This window comes from Ceratotherium simum, chromosome 6 (assembly GCF_057802395.1).
Source record: "Ceratotherium simum simum isolate JZ-2026a chromosome 6, ASM5780239v1, whole genome shotgun sequence".
NCBI classification, from domain to species: domain Eukaryota; kingdom Metazoa; phylum Chordata; class Mammalia; order Perissodactyla; family Rhinocerotidae; genus Ceratotherium; species Ceratotherium simum.
In genome coordinates, this window is record NC_141905.1 from 85,719,009 (window position 1) to 85,739,439 (window position 20,431).

General features: G+C 43.4%; 1 protein-coding gene across 5 annotated transcripts in view; it reads right to left on the minus strand.

The window, feature by feature from the left end:
* Positions 1-20,431, minus strand: part of MKI67 (marker of proliferation Ki-67) — a 28,490-nt gene continuing 8,059 nt past the window's right edge. For 2 of the 5 annotated variants that reach the window (XM_087432860.1, XM_087432859.1), the window contains exons 6-15: positions 19,773-19,818; positions 18,193-19,272; positions 16,628-16,803; positions 15,375-15,696; positions 15,166-15,284; positions 14,897-15,068; positions 11,918-12,073; positions 4,847-10,944; positions 3,527-3,970; positions 1-1,425 (exon numbers count right to left, since the gene is read on the minus strand). In XM_087432860.1, coding sequence (XP_087288986.1) covers positions 1,360-1,425; positions 3,527-3,970; positions 4,847-10,944; positions 11,918-12,073; positions 14,897-15,068; positions 15,166-15,284; positions 15,375-15,696; positions 16,628-16,803; positions 18,193-19,272; positions 19,773-19,818 — 8,679 coding nt within the window. In that variant the 3' untranslated portion in view covers positions 1-1,359. Of the gene's footprint in view, positions 1,426-3,522; positions 3,971-4,846; positions 10,945-11,917; positions 12,074-14,896; positions 15,069-15,165; positions 15,285-15,374; positions 15,697-16,627; positions 16,804-18,192; positions 19,273-19,772; positions 19,819-20,431 lie in introns of all 5 variants that reach the window. The other 3 variants (XM_087432863.1, XM_087432862.1, XM_087432861.1) reach the window with 2 other exon arrangements.

Here is a 20,431-nt window from a genome sequence, read left to right on the forward strand (position 1 = left end):
TTCATTCAGCAAACATTTATTTTTATGTAAACCTGGCTCCACACCAGACTTTAGGGGATAACAGAGTGGACAGACGGGGTATGGTCATTACGGTTCACACTCTAGGGGACAGCTACCCTCTCTTGTCTTCCATCCTCAGCTCAAACTGGCAAGGCAGGTGAATGGGGAGGACTCCAGACAGGTGACTGGAGGGAAGGTGTGCTATTTTCCGATTTAGGGAACACAGAAAGAGGAAGAGGAGGATAAAGTGGAACATCAAAATGCAGATGCCCAGCAGTTCAATGTATGCGTCTGAAACCAAAGAAAGAAGTCCGGGCTTAAAATCAGATGTAGCATGCTCAGAGATAAACAATTCGGGAATTGTGAGTGAAGGAGCTTCGTGCTCTGCTGCTGTCAGAAACGTTTATTCTTTTAGGGGAGAGTTTGTGTTGTTTCCTGCACAAGGTGGCATGGGAGTGACTAAGTCAGGCCAACAGTTGTGGTCAGAAAAGGCACAGGTGGGAGCAGATCCAGCAGAAAGCCCAGAAACTGTAAATGACCTGAAAGCACAGAAGTGAAGAGGGGCGTTACAGTTTGGAATCGAGGGGTGCCCTGGCCGACGGCCCTAAGATTTAGTGTGTGGACGGCTTCTCAGAGGAAAGCAGTCCTGGCTTAGACAAATATACTTAAAGGCTAAAAGGCAAGCCACCAGCCATTCCTTAGATAAAGTAACGGCTTTACGCTGAAGATGGGCTCACAAACCATACTCCAATCCACAATGTCATTCCCTTAAGGGATAAAAACACCAAAGATTGGACTGTCCTGTGTTGATGATCAACAGCCCTAGCATATGAACCAAATGTCTCCCCCATTGTAAAGACAGATCTTGTAAGTTTCATTAATTTACTCATCTACCCATTCACTAATGTTTCCTGAGTGCCTGCCCCGTGTAGGGGGATACAAGGATAGAAGCCCCTGCCTTTCACATTCTGGTGGAGGACACAGACAAACACAGAAGCATGTACAATGCAAGTGCTAGAGCCCACAGCTAATGGGGACCAGCTGTGGGGGTGATAAACTTCAGGGCTTCAGTTGCAAAGTTGGAGGGCATACCTTGGCCCATCTCCCACTCCCCACCCCCACCCGCCACCCCCAACTTTTAAATTTTTACCATTTTATGAGACCCAGCTGTCTGCTTCATAACCTCCATGTGGAGTTTTTGAACAGACAATTCAAAACCAGAAATTTCTAAGCTTTCTTTCCTTAAACAACCAGATAGCATTATTTACAGACTTCACTTTTAAATTTACAGCAAATATTGTACTAGAACTTATCACTAAATTACATGTATTACTTTTTTTTCCCTTTGAAACTTTTTAGCTAAATATCTTCATTGTCCCGATGACTCCTGGTCCTTATTTTCTTGATGCACACATTGTCATTGACCTGTTTGGAAACAAAGATATAACTCAAGTCATTTAAAAGAACAATTTTTGTAACCAACTCTACTCTGCAAAGATCCAAATCCTTACTAGGTGTAACATAGTTCTGGAAAATTCATCTTGAAGTTGGAAATGAGTTTAATAAGACATAGCCTGGGAAAGTTGCTTTTGTTCTTTAAGCTGTTTTTACTATTTGGTCTTTTAAACATATATTTTGTCTTTTGATAGATTTGTCACCTATTTTTAAGTTAATACATAATTAAAAAAAATAAAGAAAATTTCCACACGATTACACACATTTTCACTAATTAAAAAATACCACTCAGAAAAGGCGAATTCAAATGGGCAAAATCTTTGGGGTCTTCCAAACAATCTACGTGTATGAAGCAGACAATTCCTCAACAGTCTTTGTGTGTGACCCGGGACCACCTGCTGCATGTGCTCCAAGAGGAGCCGGGAGGAGGAGGTTCATCCATCCAGTCACTTAGATAAAATCTAAAAGGAAGCAGAATATGGTCTGCCTCTTCAGAATGGGTGCCCCAGAGACTTGGGTGTCTGCGCTGTACTTACAGGGGAGCAGACAGGTGTCTCCGTGTCCACTACACACAGTCCCCCAACCCTACAGCCCGTGGGAAAAGCTAATTGTGATGTCTGTCTGAGCATACTTTAGAAGCAGTTCCCACCAATGACCTTATCCAGTGATCTTTAACACTGAGTGGCGGGAAGAGTCAGGAGAACAGAAGACAAGAATTAAAAACCTAAGGCTGAGTTTAAATGTAAATGACCTGAAATACTTGAATAGGGACTGAAGGTAGCACCTTGTTACCGTGCAGTGCAAATGTCCTTCAAGTGACTGAGATATCAGGAAAAGGTCAAACCGGAAACTGTAGGTCTCTATCAGAAGGTAGCAGAGTGTGAGATCCACACTACAGATGACAACAGAATGGTAAATACACAAGCTAATGAAGGGCTGGGTGGGACACATCTCGTCTTTGCTGACTGCAGGATGCACTTCACCTGCCCTGCAGCTGCTCCCTCACCCCTCTAAGGGTGGCGGGGACATGCAGGGAGAGCCTGGATGTGGATGTAGGCCAGTGTCCCCACCATCATTCTACCACGCAGTAAACAAATCTCTTCTGCCTTTGCAGCTGGCGCCACATCAGACAACCATCTGTCAAGCAGTAAATTCACACGTGTGTGTTAGAGCAGTGGCCCACGGCACTGGCATCCAGTCTTGAACGACACGCTAAGAAGCAAATTTATACGCTCACAAAAAGGGAGCTGGTTAACCACTCTTTCTTTCAAACTAGGAAAATCAAGTATTCCCCAGAACACTGACTGAATTCAGTCCTGCACCATGGATTTATTCAAACGGTAGACAACTCACGTGCTGCTGAATCTGACCTGACGTTAGCAGCACTGACAGTCCTTTAACTTAGACATTATTTGCTTTGGGAAGGGCGCTAGGACACGAGCACCTCCTCCTGAATAGGAACATTTAATACAGCCGTGCCTGGGTAACGACGGCCATTTCATTGTTGTGAGCATCACAGAGTACACTAACCTAGATGGTAGGGCCCACTACACACCTAGGCTACATGGTACCAATCCAATGGGACCCCCGGCGTCTATGCGGTCTGTCATTGAAACGTCCTCATGCAGCACAGGACTGTAGCACTATTTGCCTTATGGACACCCCCAACTTTTCTTCATTCTAGCTCTCCAAAGGAACTCCTCTGGGACCACCTTTCTGCTTTAGTAAGTTTTGTCAAACTAACAAGAGCCAGAAGATATCTATCTATAATTTTAGTACAGGGTACATCATGAGCAGTCAGAAAGTACTGACTAGGTAAATTCCTTGTTCTTCCTGAATGATGGCTTCATAATGTGAATTTACTATTTGAAGTGGGATTCTCAAGACAGATATAACTAAATATAGCTACTAATACAAAATAGTTGATGTACGTTCATGCTTCGTACGTTAGTATAACTGGGAGCTGGCAGCGTGGAATTATATATGATGTTGTGTTTGCTTTTACAACATGGGGCAAAAATTATATCAAAACATTCTATGCTGATAAAAAGAAAAACAGTAAATGACCTGCCTTTGTGGTAGTTTCAGCACGCTTCTTGGCACCCCGAGTTACTCTCTGCTCAGATTCACCCTCTGAAGTGTTTCCTTTAGAAGGAACTGTAATCTTTCTTGATCTCAAACTCTTGGAGTCTGAATGTTCTGTTACTTTGCTCTCCTTCTGACTCTTCACGGAGATTTCCACACTTTTCTTCCTTGCTTTCTCCTCTGCTACATTAGGCAAGGGCATCTTATTCCGTCTTCCAGATCTCAAACCTGTTCTACTTCCAGGGACTTGGCCCCCAGATGTGGAATTCTCAGCTCCATCTTCCGGGTTTTGTAGCTTCATCTCTTGGGAGGTATTCATGGGCTTCTTTTCATTCCTCTTTGTTTTAATCTTTTCTGCCGATAGAGGAAATTCAGATTTTTGCTCCTCTACATCGGTTTTATTTGGGCGTCTGGAACGCAGGGACATTCCCTAAAAAATTCAAAAGACATCCACGTCATGTCAATAATGAGTCATACAAATCTCAAAATTCAACACAGAGAAAAACAAGCAAAAGTGAACTCAAAAAAAAAAAGTGGGACTCATCTGAAAATTTTACATTGATTAATTTTCTACAATGCTAGTAATCTAAGCCATTCAAGGTAAAGTTTTGTCATTTTGTTCCTATGGAGAAGTCATCATCTCTGTTGATGAACCATAAATAAGGAATTCAGTGTAAGTTTCCATCACAATGTCTGAATGTCATATATGTCAAATCTGATCATAACAACATTAAAGAGTCATTATAGAAAAATGCCCCTTTTTCAGGCAGGAAATGAATTCCTAATCCTTTAACAATCATTGCTAAAGCAGACAGGAAAATCTCGGTTTATGGAATCTTACAAACTTCTCTCCCTGCAGTAGTAACCTCTCTATAGAACAACCTGACGGTTCTGTTGTTCTCAGGACACACCCTCCCCACGTACACTGTTCTGTTTAAATACTGACGCATACAGAACTTCTACCCAGCACTCCTGGCTGTAGTGTCTGGAACACAGGGCTGAGCTGCCCACCTCTACAAGATGCTTCACACCTTCAAAGACGAACCTAACTCATTCAGTTCCTGAGAAGCTCTTGCCAAACTCTGTAATAATTTTGACTAATCATCTTCCCAAATTAGTCTATTCTCTATATATCCCAAAAGGACTCTTTACCATGGTCTGCAGTTATTCACTGTTGAATACAGACCCCTTTGGGAAATGTAATCCACATATAAATTCAGGTTACACACAATTTATACCACATATACCAAAAAAGGAGCACATCAATCCAAGATGACAGTAACGATTATGTAACATCTACCATCACCTTATTTGAAGCAGCTGCATCTTCTACTGTTTGGCCCCTTTTTTCAGTTTTCCCATTGTTGCTGGGCAGCCCTTTCACAGGTTCGATCCTTTTTGCCAACATTCTCCGACTTTTCTTCTCTGTCACAGCGGGTTCAGGTGGTTCGCATGTCTCTCTGGGAGCCGTCCTCTGTTTCTTATGGAGCGGCTTCTCTTCCGCCGTGTCTGGTGGAGGAGTCACAGAGCACAGCCTCTTCGTTCCCGTGATGCGTCCATCTTTTCCACGTTTCCTCTTGGGGGACGGGGAAACACTGCTTTCCCCTTGTGATTGCACAGGGTCCCTGGTGCCCGCCAGGTCATCCGTGGGTTCTATTTTAGGGGCCCTAAGGACTCTTCTGGATATTTTCACAGGTTTTCTTTTGTCTGCTGTTTGTGTTGGAGTCATCTTAACGCTCTCAGCTTCACTTCCTAGTTCCTTGGCGTGAGCTGGCGTCTGGAGGGGCTCTTTATACCTGGTCAGGTCTTCGAGGGGCTGGGCCTTTTCCTTAGTTCTTCTTGGCCACCTCCTGTTTCCAGTTACATTTGCCGCAGGGTCCAGTTCCTCCTTTGCAGTTTCCTTAAACACTGTGATGTCTTTATCACCACCGACTGGTTCTCTGCGTGAGCGCATCGTTTTCCCCAGGGTTTGTGTGGGCTTCCTGGGTGCTGACAGATCTTCCTGCTCATCCACCTTCCGGGGCGGTGCCCTGAGCCGTCTTTTCTTGCTTGGTGGCTCGGTGACGGGTTCCACGCGTGGAGATTCACAGGGCATTTTAGTGGTTTTCTCATCAGTCACTGGATCGTCCGTGTGATCTGGCGTTTGGATGAGCTCTTTGAGGCCATCCAGGTCTTCTAGAGGTCGGGCCTTTTTCTTACGGATTGTTGGCTGCTTCTTGCTTCTAGTTACATTTTCTTCAGGGTCCAGTTCCTGCTTTGGAGTTTCCTTAAACAACTTGATGTTTTTATCATCCACTATTGGTTCTCCATGTGTGTGTGTGGTTTCCCCCGGTGTTTCTGTGGGCTTCCTGCACGCTGAGCGCTCATCTTCTATGTCCACTTTCCGGGGAGGTACCCTGAGCCGTCTCTTTGTACCCGTTGGCATGTTCGTGTTGACTGGTTCCACTTGGGAAGATTTGCAGGGCATTTTTGTGGTTTTCTCATCAGTCATTAGTTCGTGTGTGTGAGCTGGTGTTTGGAAGAGCTCTTTGAGGCCAGCCGGGTCTTCAAGGAGCTGAGCCTTTTCCTTAGGTCTTAGCTGCCTCTTGTTTCCAGTTACATTTGCTGCAGGGTCCGGTGCCTGCCTTGCAGTTCCCTTAAACACTGTGATGTCTTTATCACCACTGACTGGTTCTCTGTGTGAGTGCATCCTTTCCCTCAGAGTTCGTGTAGGCTTCCTGTGTGCTGACAGGTCTTCCTGCTCTTCCTCTTTCCGGGGAGGTGCCCTAAGCAGTCTCTTTCTATTTGCTGGTGTTTTGACTGGTTCCGTTTGTGGAGCTTTACAGGGTATTTTGGAGGTTTTCTCATCAGTCGTTGGTTCCTCACTGTGATCTGGTGTTCGGAAGAGCATTTTGAGGCCATCCAGGTCTTCTAGGGGTTGGGCCTTTTCCTTAAGTCTTCTTGGCTGCCTCTTGCTTCCAGTTACATTTTCTTCTGAGTCCAGTTTCTGCTTGGGAGCTTCCTTAAATAGTTTGATGTCTTTATCATCCACTGGTTCTCTGTGTGCGTGCACAGCTTTGCCCAGCGTTCGTGTGGGCTTCCTGCGTGCTGAGAGCACATCTTCTACGCCTACTTTCCCCAGAGATGTCTTAAGCTGTCTCATGTTGGTTGGTGTTACAACTGGTTCTGGTTGTGGAGATTTGCAGGGCATTTTTGTGGTTTTGGTAATAGCCGTTGGTTCCTTGGCCTGAACTGGTGATTGGAAGAGCTCTTTGAAGCCAACCACGTCTTCAAGGGGCTGGGACTTTTCCTTCAGGATTCTTAGCTGCCTCTTATTTCCAGTTACATTTTCTGCAGGATCCAGTTCCTGCCTTGCAGTGTGCTTAAACGCTTTGATGTCTTTGTCACTGTCTACTGGTTCTCCGTGTGAACACGCCATTTCCCCCAGGGTTTGCGTGGGCTTCTTGCCTGCTGATAGACGTTCCCGCTCCTCCACCTTCCAGGGAGGTGCCCTAAGCAGTCTCTTGCTACTTGTTGGTGTGTTGGCTGGTTCTGCTTGTGGAGATTTGCAGGAAATTTTGGTGGTTTTGTCATCAGTCATCGGTTCTTTGATGCGATCTGGTGTTTGGAAGAGCATTTTGAGGCCATCCAGGTCTTCTAGGGGTTGGGCCTTTTCCTTAGGTCTTCTTGGTTGCCTCTTGCTTCCGGTTACGTTTTCTTTTGAGTCTAGTTTCTGCTCTGAAGTCTCCTTAAACAATTTGATGTCTTTATCACCATCCACTGGTTCTCTCTGTGTGTGCACAGTTTCATTTGGTGTTTGTGTGGGCTTCCTGCGTGCTGAGAGCTCATCCTCTATGTCTACTTTCTGGGGAGGTCTCTTGAGCCATCTCCATCTACTTGCTTGTGTGTTGACTGGCTCTGCTTGTGGAGATCTGCAGGATATTTGGGTGGTTTTGTCATCAGTCATTGGTTCCTTGGCATGATCTGGTGTATGGAAGAGCTCTTTGAAGCCAACCAGGTCTTCAAGGGAATGGATCTTTTTCTTGGGTGTTCTCGTCCACCTCTTGCTTCCAGCTACATTGTCTGCAGGGTCAAGTGTCTGTTCTGGACCTTCCTGAGACACTGCAATGTTTCTGTCACCACCTACCAGTTCTTTGTGTGAGAGTGTGGTTTCTTCTGGTGTTTGTGTGGGCTTCTTAATTGCTGAGAGCTCATCCTCTACATCTATTTTCTGCAGAGGTGTCTTGAGCCCTCTCTTTCTACTTGTTGGTGTGTTGACTGGTTCTGCTTGTGGAGATTTGCAGGATATTTGGGTGCTTCTGTCATCAGTCATTGGTTCCTTGGCATAATGTGGCGTTTGGAAGAGCTCTTTGAAGCCAACCAGGTCTTCGAGGGAACGGAGCTTTTTCTTGGGTGTTCTCGTCTGCCTCTTGCTTCCAGTTACATTTTCGGCAGGGTCCAGTTTCTGTTCTGAAGCTTCCTGAGACACTGCAATGCTTCTGTCACCACCTACTGTTTCTTTGTGTGAGAGCATGGTTTTTTCTGGTGTTTGGGTGGGTACAGAGAGCTCTTCCTCTACATCCACTCTCTGTGGAGGTGTCTTGAGCCCTCTCTTTCTACTGGTTGGTGTGTTGACTGGTTCTGCTTGTGGAGATCTGCAGGATATTTGGGTGGTTGTGTCATCAGTCATTGGTTCGGTAGCGTGATCTGGTGTTTGGAAGAGCTCTTTGAAGCCAACCAGGTCTTCAAGGGAATGGAGCTTTTTCTTGGGTGTTCTTGTCTGCCTCTTGCTTCGAGTTACATTGTCTGCAGGGTCTAGTTTCTGTTCTGGAGCTTCCTGAGACACTGCAATGTCTTTGTCACCACCTACTGGTTCTTTGTGTGAGAACGTGTTTTCCCCTGGTGTTTGTGTGGGCTTCCTGAGTGCAGAGGGCTCATCCTCTACATCGACTTTCTGCAGAGGTGTCTTGAGCCGTCTGGTTTTGCTGGTTGACATGATGACTAGTTCTGGTTGTGGAGACTGGGAGAGTATTGTAGCAGTTTTGTCATCAGTCATTGGTTCCTTGGCATGATCTGGTGTTTGGAAGAGCTCTCTGAAACCAGCCAGGTCTTCTAGAGGTTGAGTCTTTTCCTTGGGTGTTCTTGTCCGTCTGTTACCTGCAGTTACATTGTCTACAGGGTCTAGTTTCTGTTCTGGAGCTTCCTCAGAAATTGCAATGTCTTTGTCACCACCTACTGGTTCTTTGTGTGAGAGCATGGTTTTTTCTGGTGTTTGGGTGGGTACAGAGAGCTCTTCCTCTACATCCACTCTCTGTGGAGGTGTCTTGAGCCCTCTCTTTCTACTGGTTGGTGTGTTGACTGGTTCTGCTTGTGGAGATCTGCAGGATATTTGGGTGGTTGTGTCATCAGTCATTGGTTCATTGGCGTGATCTGGTGTTTGGAAGAGCTCTTTGAAGCCAACCAGGTCTTCGAGGGAATGGAGCATTTTCTTGGGTGTTCTTGTCTGCCTCTTGCTTCGAGTTACATTGTCTGCAGGGTCCAGTTTCTGTTCTGGAGCTTCCTGAGACACTGCAATGTCTTTGTCACCACCTACTGGTTCTTTGTGTGAGAACGTGTTTTCCCCTGGTGTTTGTGTGGGCTTCCTGAGTGCTGAGAGCTCATTCTCTAAGTCTACTTTCCGTTGAGGTGTCTTGAGCCCTCTCTTTCTACTGGTTGGTGTGTTGACTGGTTCTGCTTGTGGAGATCTGCAGGATATTTGGATGGTTGTGTCATCAGTCATTGGTTCCTTGGTGTGATCTGGCATTTGGAAGAGCTCTTTGAAGACAACCAGGTCTTCGAGAGAATGGATCTTTTTCTTGGGTGTTCTCGTCCGCCTCTTGCTTCCAGTTACATTGTCTGCAGGGTCCAGTTTCTGTTCTGGAGCTTCCTGAGACACTGCAATGTCTTTGTCACCACCTACTAGTTCTTTGTGTGAGAGCATGGTTTCTCTTGGTGTTTGTGTGGGCTTCCTGAGTGCTGAGAGCTCATTCTTTATGTCTACTTTCTGCAGAGGTGTCTCGAGCCCTCTCTTTCTACTTGTTGGTGTGTTGACTGGTTCTGTGGTTCTGTCATCAGTCATTGGTTCCTTGGTGTAATCTGGCGTTTGGAAGAGCTCTTTGAAGCCAACCAGGTCTTCGAGGGAATGGAGATTTTTCTTGGGTGTTCTCGTCCGCCTCTTGCTCCCAGTTACATTGTCTGCAGGGTCCAGTTTCTGTTCTGGAGCTTCCTGAGACACTGCAATGTCTTTGTCACCACCTACTAGTTCTTGGTGTGAGAGCATGGTTTCCCCTGGTGTTCGTGTGGGCTTCCTGAGTGCCAAGAGCTCATCCTCTACGTTCACTTTCTGCAGAGGTGTCTTGAGCCGTCTGGTCTTGCTGGTTGACATGATGGCTGGTTCTGGTTGTGGAGACTGGGAGAGTATTGTAGCAGTTTTGTCATCAGTCATTGGTTCCTTGGCGTGATCTGGTGTTTGGAAGAGCTCTCTGAAGCCAGCCAGGTCTTCTAGAGGTTGAGTCTTTTCCTTAGGTGTTCTTGGCTGGCCCTTACTTCCAGTTACATTTTCTGCAGAGTCCAGTTCCCGCCTTACAGTTTCCTTAAACAATTTGATGCTTTTTTCATCATCTACTGGTTCTCTGTGTGTGTATGTGTTTTCTCCTGGTGTTTGTGTGGGCTTCTTGAGTACTAAGAGCTCTTCTACATCCACTTTCTGGGGAGGTGTCTTGAGCTGTACATTAGTCCTTGTTGGCATGTTGACCGGTTCTGGTTTTGGAGATTTACAGCGCAGTTTTGTGGTTTTGTTCTCTGTATCCACCGGTTTCGCCACATAGTCTGGGGTTTGGAGGAGACTTGGGATGTCTGCCAGGTCTTCCTTTGGTTCTGTCTCTTGCCATCTCTTGAGGGCAGTCAGGTCTGCTGTTGGTTCCCATTTTAGCTCTGAAGATCTTCTTGATCTCCTCACAGCCATGATCTTTTCAGAGTTTTCTTTTGATTCGATGATATTCTTACATATCTCAAAAGATCTCTCACTTTCCTTCATCTCTCCCTTTAGCTTCTGTTCTCGTAGTGGTGTTTTCCTCAGACGTCTTCCCAAGATGTTCTCCATGGTGTCGGTTTTCCTTTCTTCATTCTCATCCTCTGCGCCTGGCGTCTGTTTATTTCTGAGCTCCACAGACCTTCTAGACTTGTTTGTACTTGCTGCTACCTTTGGAGGCTCTGCCTCAGATACTGGAGTTTTCATCTCAGCACTTGTCATTTTGTAGATGTTCCTGGGAGTTTTCACGATATCTTCATTTATTCTCCTATCCCGTTGTTTTAAGGCAGGGCTTGCAGAACTTTTATCTGACGGCTCTTTTGCTGCTTTCTGAGTACTGGGGAACACACTCTCTCCTATAAGAAATAAAAACATACATGATAAACATATTCTGTTCACCATTTTAGGCCAATTTTGTATTTTATCCTCATGAAATATTGTGTAATAGCCAATAATTCAGCCTCCTATCCACCTGACTAAGGAGATGAGGCTGCTTATGTGGCCATAAATCTGTCTTATGCATGAACCATGTACACTTAAGAATAATGTTATTTGGTGATATATAGTGGGGTCATACATATGTGGTGGTGAGGATCTACAAAGATTAGATAAAAGAAAAAATTCCTTAAGAAGCGTCTCCTGAAGGCTGTCACACCATATCTCAGTGACCTGAATACAGACATTTTTTTCTTGAAACGTAAGAAACAAACAGCTGTTTCTTCTGTCCAACCACTAGTGCAATAACATGGCTTACACTTAGTATGCTGAGGGTCCATGTTAAACAGGAAACATCTACCCTTTAGCTACAGGAAGCATCTTCAGTGTGGCAAACTGTTCCCTCTGTGACTCAGTAACCAGCACCAAATAAAAGAGCAAGACAGACTCACACGTCCCATCTCACACTCGCATTGGGGTACACTCCCCTCCAGAAGATCAGGAGGAATACTTGCACAGTGTACATATTGTTATCTTCCTCTTTGGTAATTTACAATAATTTTGAGTTTGAGTAAATTACATATAAGTATGATGAGAGACCATTATACTTTTCTGCTTATCTACCTCTTTGCTGATAATAAATAAAGCAAAAGTACATGGGTAGTTCACGGTTATTAAACAAATATTCCTTTTTAAGCAAGTCACTGAATGCCAATGCTAGTACAACTGCTGATAGGAATTTTTGCCAAAACGATAAAACAGAGAAGCTGGAAAAGTAGGTTATCAGGAGTGCCTATTGTAGAGAAATAATACAATATCTGTTGTAAAAAAAATAATACCATCTATAGTTTCTGTTGAAAACATCAAAGTACTAGGGAAGAAAAGTAAACCAACCAAAATTTTCTGAAGTGCATAGCAGAGGTTTTTCTTCCGAATTAGGTACTTGAAACTTTTTTCCAAGCAAATCCTCTGAATCTGAAAAAGTGATGGGACATATTCTCATCATTTGTGGCTTCTCTTTCGCTGGAGTCTTGAACATTTCAGTTAGTCCTGTGATATGAAAATATGGGAAAAGCAATTAACATATTGCCCACACATGCAAACCACCATGCCAGTCCTCACATACGACAAAGGGAATGGTGTCAAGTAGAAAATGGGTCACTCCCTAGAACTGCTGGAAGATAGGCTCTCATAGAAGAGGGTGATGCATGCATAACGAACTCGTTTTGTTAAAAGAGGGCAATGGGAAGTTAGACTCATCTTTCCTCTTCTTTGTCTTTCCTCTTGGAAAGAAAATCAAATGAAGGAAGTTGATGTCTGCAATCTTCCAAAGTCATTCCTGTCCCCAGCTGTAAGCACTGGCCAGAGGACAGCTGGGGCCCTCAGTGCCTCCCCTCCAAGCATGCATAAAACCGATTGCCCTCACACTTCCAAAAAGTCCTAGGTTGTGCAGTTCTGAATTTTATGTAGAAATAAAATGCTCCCCAATTTTAAAAATGACATAGGGCTGTAAGTGAACATCAGTGAGGCCATCTTGTTATGCTAAATGGCCCCAGCCCCTCTTCTGTGTGACTACTCATGGCTGTGCACGTATTCTAAAAAAATTCACATGCTCTCTTGATTTATGGCCTCCACTTATGTATGTACTCCCCTATAGCATGATAAATTAAAACTTTGTTCTATGAGTTTCTCTCCAGGAACAGGCTGACCACAGGCGGGAAACACACCTACAAGATATTCATCATCACTGACAGAAGAAAAGAACAATAAAAGATCCTGGAGTCTGTCATGCCTGAAGGCCAACATTTCTAAACCCCCTCCTTACAGCACATTTTCCCTATACAACTGCCTCAAGATTCTGTAATTCTTGAAGATGGTTTTTTTGAGACACTAGTCTGCCATCTTCCCAATTATGCTGGCTAATCGAATTAAAGCTTCCTTTCTCAATCCCTAACTTGTGAGTGATTGGCTCAGATCGCAGCAAGCAAAGCGAGCCCATTGCTTGGTAACAGGGCTGCCCATTTTTAGTTCTGTCAAGTAATAATAGCACCATCTTTTAACACCAAAAAGTAATATTAACATAATCTCAGAAAAAAAAGAACCATACAGTACTTCAAATGGAAGATTTAACTTTCTGAAAAACTTATATTATCCCACATTCTCCTTACTTTTCTCAGTGTGCCATCAGTAATCAAAACGCTATCAGTCTGGCACTGTCTGCAAAATGCGTTTGGGAAGCCTCTTCTGAAGGCTCCCAAACGAGCCAACTGACTTAAAAATCTCATCCCTCTGCTGCCATTCAGGCCTTACTTTAAATATCCAGGATTTAGTCTTCAGCACATACTGACGTTTTGTTGTGAAAGTTACTCACAGCAAGGAGTGGACATTGCTGACTCTAGGAAAGAGTCTTGAAGGAAGGCTGAGAAAATCCACTGTCCTGGGTACTAAGTATTTAAACTGCTATTTATCTCATCTTAAAAATACTTTTGAGGATTTGTTTTCATGCTTCATAACATATATATTAGCACACTCATACATGCACATAATTTATAAGATATACAGATATACATACATATGTCTGCATATTGGGTGGTATATGCTCAAAGTTTTTTTATTCATGGAGTAGGCTTTCAAAATTTTGGCTACCACTGTTCTACATTTTTTTGGTTTGTTTTTTTAGAAAGCTAAATGTATTGATCCAAATGTGACTCTAATCAGAGGATACCATATATGGCTTATACAGAGGAGTACAATTCTGCCATCTTATAATCTGCCAGGAAATAAAAACAAGATTCCACCCAATGGATTCAAGTCTCTACTCCCTTGAAAGAGTTCAAAGTGGAAACCACTGGTCAAATTATGTGGCATAAAATCCAAACTTGGGTTTTTGCCATGGTTCTAATCCAGTACAACCATAAGCAAATCATATCACACTTTTACTGAAAATGGCAACTTTGGCTCAACTATTGATGATTAAAGGAAACCTTTTCACAGGACTTTGTTTCATGAACACTAAGCTACATGGAAGTAAAAGTAATCTTGAAGCAGCAAAATATTGCTCAAACCAATTTCTCCAACTCTGTGGCCATCTATTAGAGTAAATACAGGAAAGGGCAAATTTAAGAGCAAGCCTGCTTTCTTCACCATAAAGCAGCTTCCGGTTTTCTCCACCTATCCTGCTCTCCGAGGTAAAGATATGCACCTACCTTTCACACCTGCTTCACGTGGAACACATGATCCCCAAATTGTTGGGGACCTGTCCTTGTTCTCCAATCCTGCCTTCTCTTCCTTGAACATCATGACCCCAGGGAAGTGACAGGATTGTTTATTCTCCTGTCCCACTGACAGCAGATAAACACATGTAGCACCCATCCACATCCTCACAGTAGGAGGATCAAAGGACTATGGTTTATAAGAGCCAAGGCTATGTCTTGTGGAAATTAATAGAAGAAACCTTTACTAAATTGGAGTCGGGAAGGCCTGTAGGGGGAGCTCTCAGCCCTATTACACATCATCATTTACTACAAACAGGAAGAATCCTATGCTTGCATCTCCAACAGGAAGTACCACTTTACTACTGAAGGAAGATTTCTCTCCCCACTCAGCAACAGCCCAGCCAACGAGAAACACCACAGCTCAGCCAATGAGAAGCCCTTGCCCCCCTGAATTGTTCCTTTCCCCCAATGGACTTTTGGTTAGAACAGCCCCTTTTATGCTTTATAAAAAGAAGCCCCTTCTCTTATTCTCTGGATTTGCCTGTGGTTCACCATAGCAGGCACATCCAGAATTGCAATTCTTTTGGCTATTCCCGAAAAAACTTGTTTTGGGAGTAAAATAACTAGAAAATTTTCTTTTTAAGTTGACAGTTTTTACCTGAAAGATCTTCATTAAAGTCCATTTTTTTGTTGAATACAAAGTTGTTCAGCATTCTGTAGGGCCGAGCAGGCATGTTTACTTTTTCGATGTGAGCTTTCCCTATTACTATGGTACAGGGAGAGTTCGCGTGGCCTGTACTAAATTGATTGTGAACACTGCCAGTAGGCTTCTGGAAAAAATCGGATCAACAAAATGTCAAAGCATAAATCCACACTTAATGTAATCTTAATTATGTGTAAAAGAGCAATTCCTATTGGAACCCATACCTTTGGAGTATTAATCCTTCTTTGTCTTTTGTTCAGCTGCCTTTGAGGGCCATGTTTAACGACTTTAGTTTGTGTTTGTTTAGCACCAAGTTTTACCACGTCTGCCCACGATTTTGCCACTGTCAAAAAGAAAGAAGTGTGGAAATTTTTCAAAACTAGACTTACTGAGAAAATTAACCTTAAAACATATTTGTTAATACGACACGAACCAATTAAATTGGCTTCAGAAGCACCACTCCTTCTTTTGGAATAAATCATCTGTAAGAGTTCATGTTGGCTTCGATCTATGGATGTTCTCTTTGAAGGCAAATTGCCGCTCCTTCTCCCTCCTCTCTTAGGAGTATCTGTCTGGTGAGGAGATTTGCTGTCACTGGAGACAGAAGATGCCTTGGATGACCGATGGCGCTGATCATTTGCAAGTGGAGTTTTTGTAGGATTCTGAGCAGGAGAGCTCATAAACACGTTTTGTGCAGTCACTTCCAAATGGGTTTCTGAAGGAGAATCTTCTTTTCTTGATGGTTGAGACTGTTCCTGACAAGATGTACATGTTCATAAGAAACCTTACCACAAATATAACATCTCTGTAATGAATGTGAAAACCCTACCCAATTAAGAATTTTAGCTGTTTAAATCTTAAAGCACCAACCTCTCTCTGTCAAGAGTAAAGTAGAGATGGGAGTCTGTCCCTCTCATTTAAAGGAAAAAAAGCATCAGACAAGTCTTAATTGAGGTATTTCAGGTGAAAAGATGGAAGGAACCTCCTGATGAGAGGCAAGTGCTCTGATCTGAATCCATGGAAACACCATCCCTTGGAGTCTACCTGCCTTTGGTCTACACAGAAGGCGGGCTGCTCACTTCTGGGAGCCAGTATACAATGAGAAGGAAACCAGACATAGCTTACACTCCTTTTGGTATAAAAAGAAATTAAAGACCATCCAGGCCCTCTGATGAAGGTGAGCTGTGGGGCCTTTTGAGGGATCGAAAATCAGGAGGACAACACAACCTAGGGTAGATGATTAAAAGTTGTAAATAGCTGATGGTGAAAATCATAGGTGTGCTGCCAACCAAGATTTTCCTTTTCATCTTATAATTCTAAAAGGAAAAAAAAACCTTATGGTTATGTGTCACGATGTCTCCAGATTCTTTGCAATTGGTAGTTTTTACTATAACTGTAGCGTGATCACCTGGCCCTGTAAGCGGGGTTGGCAGGAGGCCTCTGCAGGAAAAGGAAAAGTGCCGAGGATGCACCTATGCTCGGCCACGTTAGAACCGTGCTTAGGAACCCAGGTGTTGGTTTTCCAACACCCAAGTGAATGAGCTCTCATTTAGATTGTATTTTTACTTTTTTATTAGAAAGAAAAACGTCTTAACTGTAATTCTATTCATGTGAGGTGTTTGGAAAGAATATGTACCGACGATACGAGTCATGAGACAGAGTGAGAATACCGGCTGTGAAACTTACCTTGATGATTTTCTTCAGGACAGTTGGAGTGTGAGTGACAAGAGACCTTCTTTTCATTGGTGTTTCTCCTCTTTTGAGAGGTGTATTAGGAGGCAAGTTTTCGTCAAATAATTCAGGTCTCAGATGACCACCAAAGGACACTCGCCTTCTTTTCAAGGACATTCCCTCAATCTTATCTAAAGTAATGAATACAAACATGGAAAGGGGAATGAAAAAACTATACCAATGTTTGTGCCTTATTTCAAATCACGATTAAAGACAAACCAACTGTAAAATTCATTGAAACCTCATGTCACAGCACAGCTTCATTCTTTCACAATGTTGACAAGGCTAAAGCTGCTTCAAGAGCTCATGAAAGATCTGGGGTCAAACCACTAAAACGTCAAGTCCCAACCTGACAGAACAAAGATCTTCTTCGCAATGTGGAAAAGTCCTATGTGGACAAAGCTTAATAAAGGATTGGTCTGAGGCAGTGGCTCTCACTTTGAAGCAGGGGCATGATGGAGATGGATGCTTTTGCAGTGGCCTGAGAGAACTTTTCCAAAAGACGCATACTTGGGCCTCACCCAGACCTACCTAGTGAGTAGAATTTATGAACTTGAAAACTTCTCCAGGTGATTCTGATATGCCATTCACAAGTCCCACCCCTGCTACACATCTTTATGAACCGCTAGTCAACATAAATCCTTGTCTAAGCGATGCACCCCCTTTATGAGATCATAGGGACACTGTAACTGATGTGTGCAGGTCTAATTTTAGAGAGCACACACCTCTGCACTATGGGCCCTCTGCAGAAGCAGAGCCTTGACAGTAACGTACTGCATAAGAATGCCTAGAGACCCCTGAGAGTGTAGGAGGATGCCAAGGAGCTAACAAACCTATCACGGCGGCCATATCTCTGCCACTCACTGTGTGACATTAGGTTGTCAGTTTCCCCATTTGCAAAATGGGGATAATAAGAATTCCTGTCCCATGGGCACTCCTATTGCCTACAGGAGGATCAAGTATCAATGTCTGTAAAGAACGTAGAACAGCGCCTGGCACATAAACCCGTGGGAACTGTCCAGTGATTATAAGAAACTGCTCATAGGAGACCCTGAGAACAGAGTATAAATATCTGAGAACCACTCTATATTAAAAGATTTCCCAGGGATTCCCATTGACTTAATCTAGTAGATTAAACTCATAGGATACAGGTGCTTGTACTTCAGAATTAAACCTCCTGTGAAAAGCAATTATGCCTATTCTCCTTTCTATTTTGTTGTAGATGGAACAGGAGAATCAAATATGTTTTGGGACCACCCTATCTCCTTAGATGCCCTGCTATTTTCTTCCCTAACAACCTGCACTTCCTCTGTCACTCCTTGTTATAAGGTCGTCAGTGCGAATCTATCAGAGGAGACAATGAATATGGTGGTCTTATCATTGTACCCTTAGTGGCTCCTAGATTCTCTACCACAGAGCAAATCATTACTGACTGAAGGAAGGTCTCATTAATTCACATCTAGATATAAGGTAGGTGTGGACTTTTGGGGGAAAATAAATTAACAGTTAAATAAACTTACTGATGGAATCACCAAAGTTGCTGACGTCAACTGAACTAAGATCAGGTGACCCAGAGCACATCTGTCCAGCTGTGCTATCCAATTTCTCAGGCTTGTTGAGGGCATCGTTTTGAATCTTCCTTTCAACTTGAACGAGCAGTGGAGCTAAAATAGTTTGATTTTGAATTTCTGTTTCTGTAGTAAGAACATCAACATTTGTAGGCATACTCCTCCTCTTTTTGGAAAAGAGTTTTTCTGGAGTATTTCCCAAATTACCAGCATTTTCAACTTTAGTGGGTGTCTGATTTCTAGTTAAGGACTTCCTAGGAGTAAGGGTTTTATTGTCTACCCTGAAGCCTTCACTTAGACTCAGATTCACAGGATCACTTCCCCGGATATCACTGAGGGCTTCACTCTGACGTTTCTGTGAGGAGCTTCGCTGTGACTGTTGTGCGAGGGTCTTTGTTTCCGCTGTCTGCGTGCGGAGAATGCTGGGACTCATTGTCACCTTGGGAGTCTGAACAGGCTCTTCATCAGTTCTCTTTTCCTCAGTCTGGCTACTTCCTTGTTCTCCCGAAGCAGGGTCTGCCTTAATTTGGGTGCTTTGACCCGATTTCCGCCTGGATTTAAGTGAGACCAGTAGCTGTGACCCGCCCTGTAAACCAGCAGCACTTTCGTTTTCTGATGAGCAATGACTCTGTGATCTGGATTTTCTATGATTCCACAGAATATTTTCTTTTTCTGATTTCACATCTAACTCTTCCTTCATTGACTCATAAAGCTTCCTAAAGGGAGATTCGTTTTTTTCACTATTCCTAAGACACTGTGTAGAAGGAAAAGACTTCAATTCTCCATTATAGCTCACTGTTACACTGGAATCTTCTTTAAAATCCCCAGGAGTGGGACCCATTACATTTCTGCAATTATCTCCAGGAAGTTCTGAGGAATGAATAACATTAGGTGTTTTCCTGGCAACATGATCTTCTGAATCATCTGAGACAGTACCAGGTGTTTTGACATTCTTCACAGGTACCAGAGACCTTCCTGAAACATTTTCTTCAGTGAGTTTTGAACGGGCATTGGAATCTTGAACTTTCCCATCTTGAAAATGAGTTATGAAAAAAGAAACAGAACTTCAAGATTTTCTCAGTGATTAACATGTGTAGTATTCAAATTTTAAAACTGTTTCAAATTGTCTTAAAACCTAGCTTTTCACATAGGCTGCAAATTACTTAATGCCCAAACTGTGTAATAACAGTATTTTTGATACTTGCTTTCTGATCTAAATAAATAAATCACATTAGCCTCCTATAATCAATACATCAAATGCTATTAATCTACTCAGAATTAAGGTGACAACTGAGAAAGAAAATGTATTTATATGTGGACTCTCCAATAAGCTTGGTCTCTCATACATCACTTAGGACAAGTTAACTCAGGTGTCTGCCTATGTTTGTCATGTTAAAGAACACAACCTCCTAACTTTTGTGAGTCTAAGATATGTAGGTATCTAACACCTGGGCTCTCATTGTCCTTTCCTCCCATAACGCTACACAGAGAACTGATCTTGCAGGATCCCAGAACAAAACCAAAATACTAACCAGGCTCAGAAGAGAGGCTCGATCTTGAGACCCGACGCAGAGATCCCTGTGAATTGTCAAAATAAGAACAGCAATTGAGACGCTTTTTCAAATGCTGACAGTCATATTTATTAGAACAGTCTTCCTATTGACGATCTTCTTTACCAAACTGTTGTTATACGACTTTCAGAGACTTTGAGAAATGAGTCCAAGACATTCAGGTGCTAGTGCTCATGATACAAGTATTTCTCAGCTGATCTTTAACAATAGTCATGGAATAAGAAACAAACTTGAAGCTTAAAATTATTTAAATTGACCCTCAGCTAGTATTAATAACTTCCTCAAACTTCTTTCTTGTCACCATGTGAAGTAAGCAGTAAAGCTACAATTAAGCATCACGACACTCAGTGTCTGTCGGCCTACCAAAGGCACAGGATTACTGACTCGATTCTCGGTTGTGTCAGAGATTGGCTGCAGGAGCTGTGGGAGAACTGAGGCTCCACTGAGCACGTGTGCTCTTTGGCTGGCAGACACTTGGGGTGTATCTGAAAGCCCAGAAGTCACCACGAGCAAAAAACAGTGCACCCGAGGCACGGCACCCTCAGAGCACTGCAGGCAGAGCAAGCACTCCCCCTTGGCACCCCGTGAACAGCGCCTTCAGTCTTTCACAGGGAATCTCT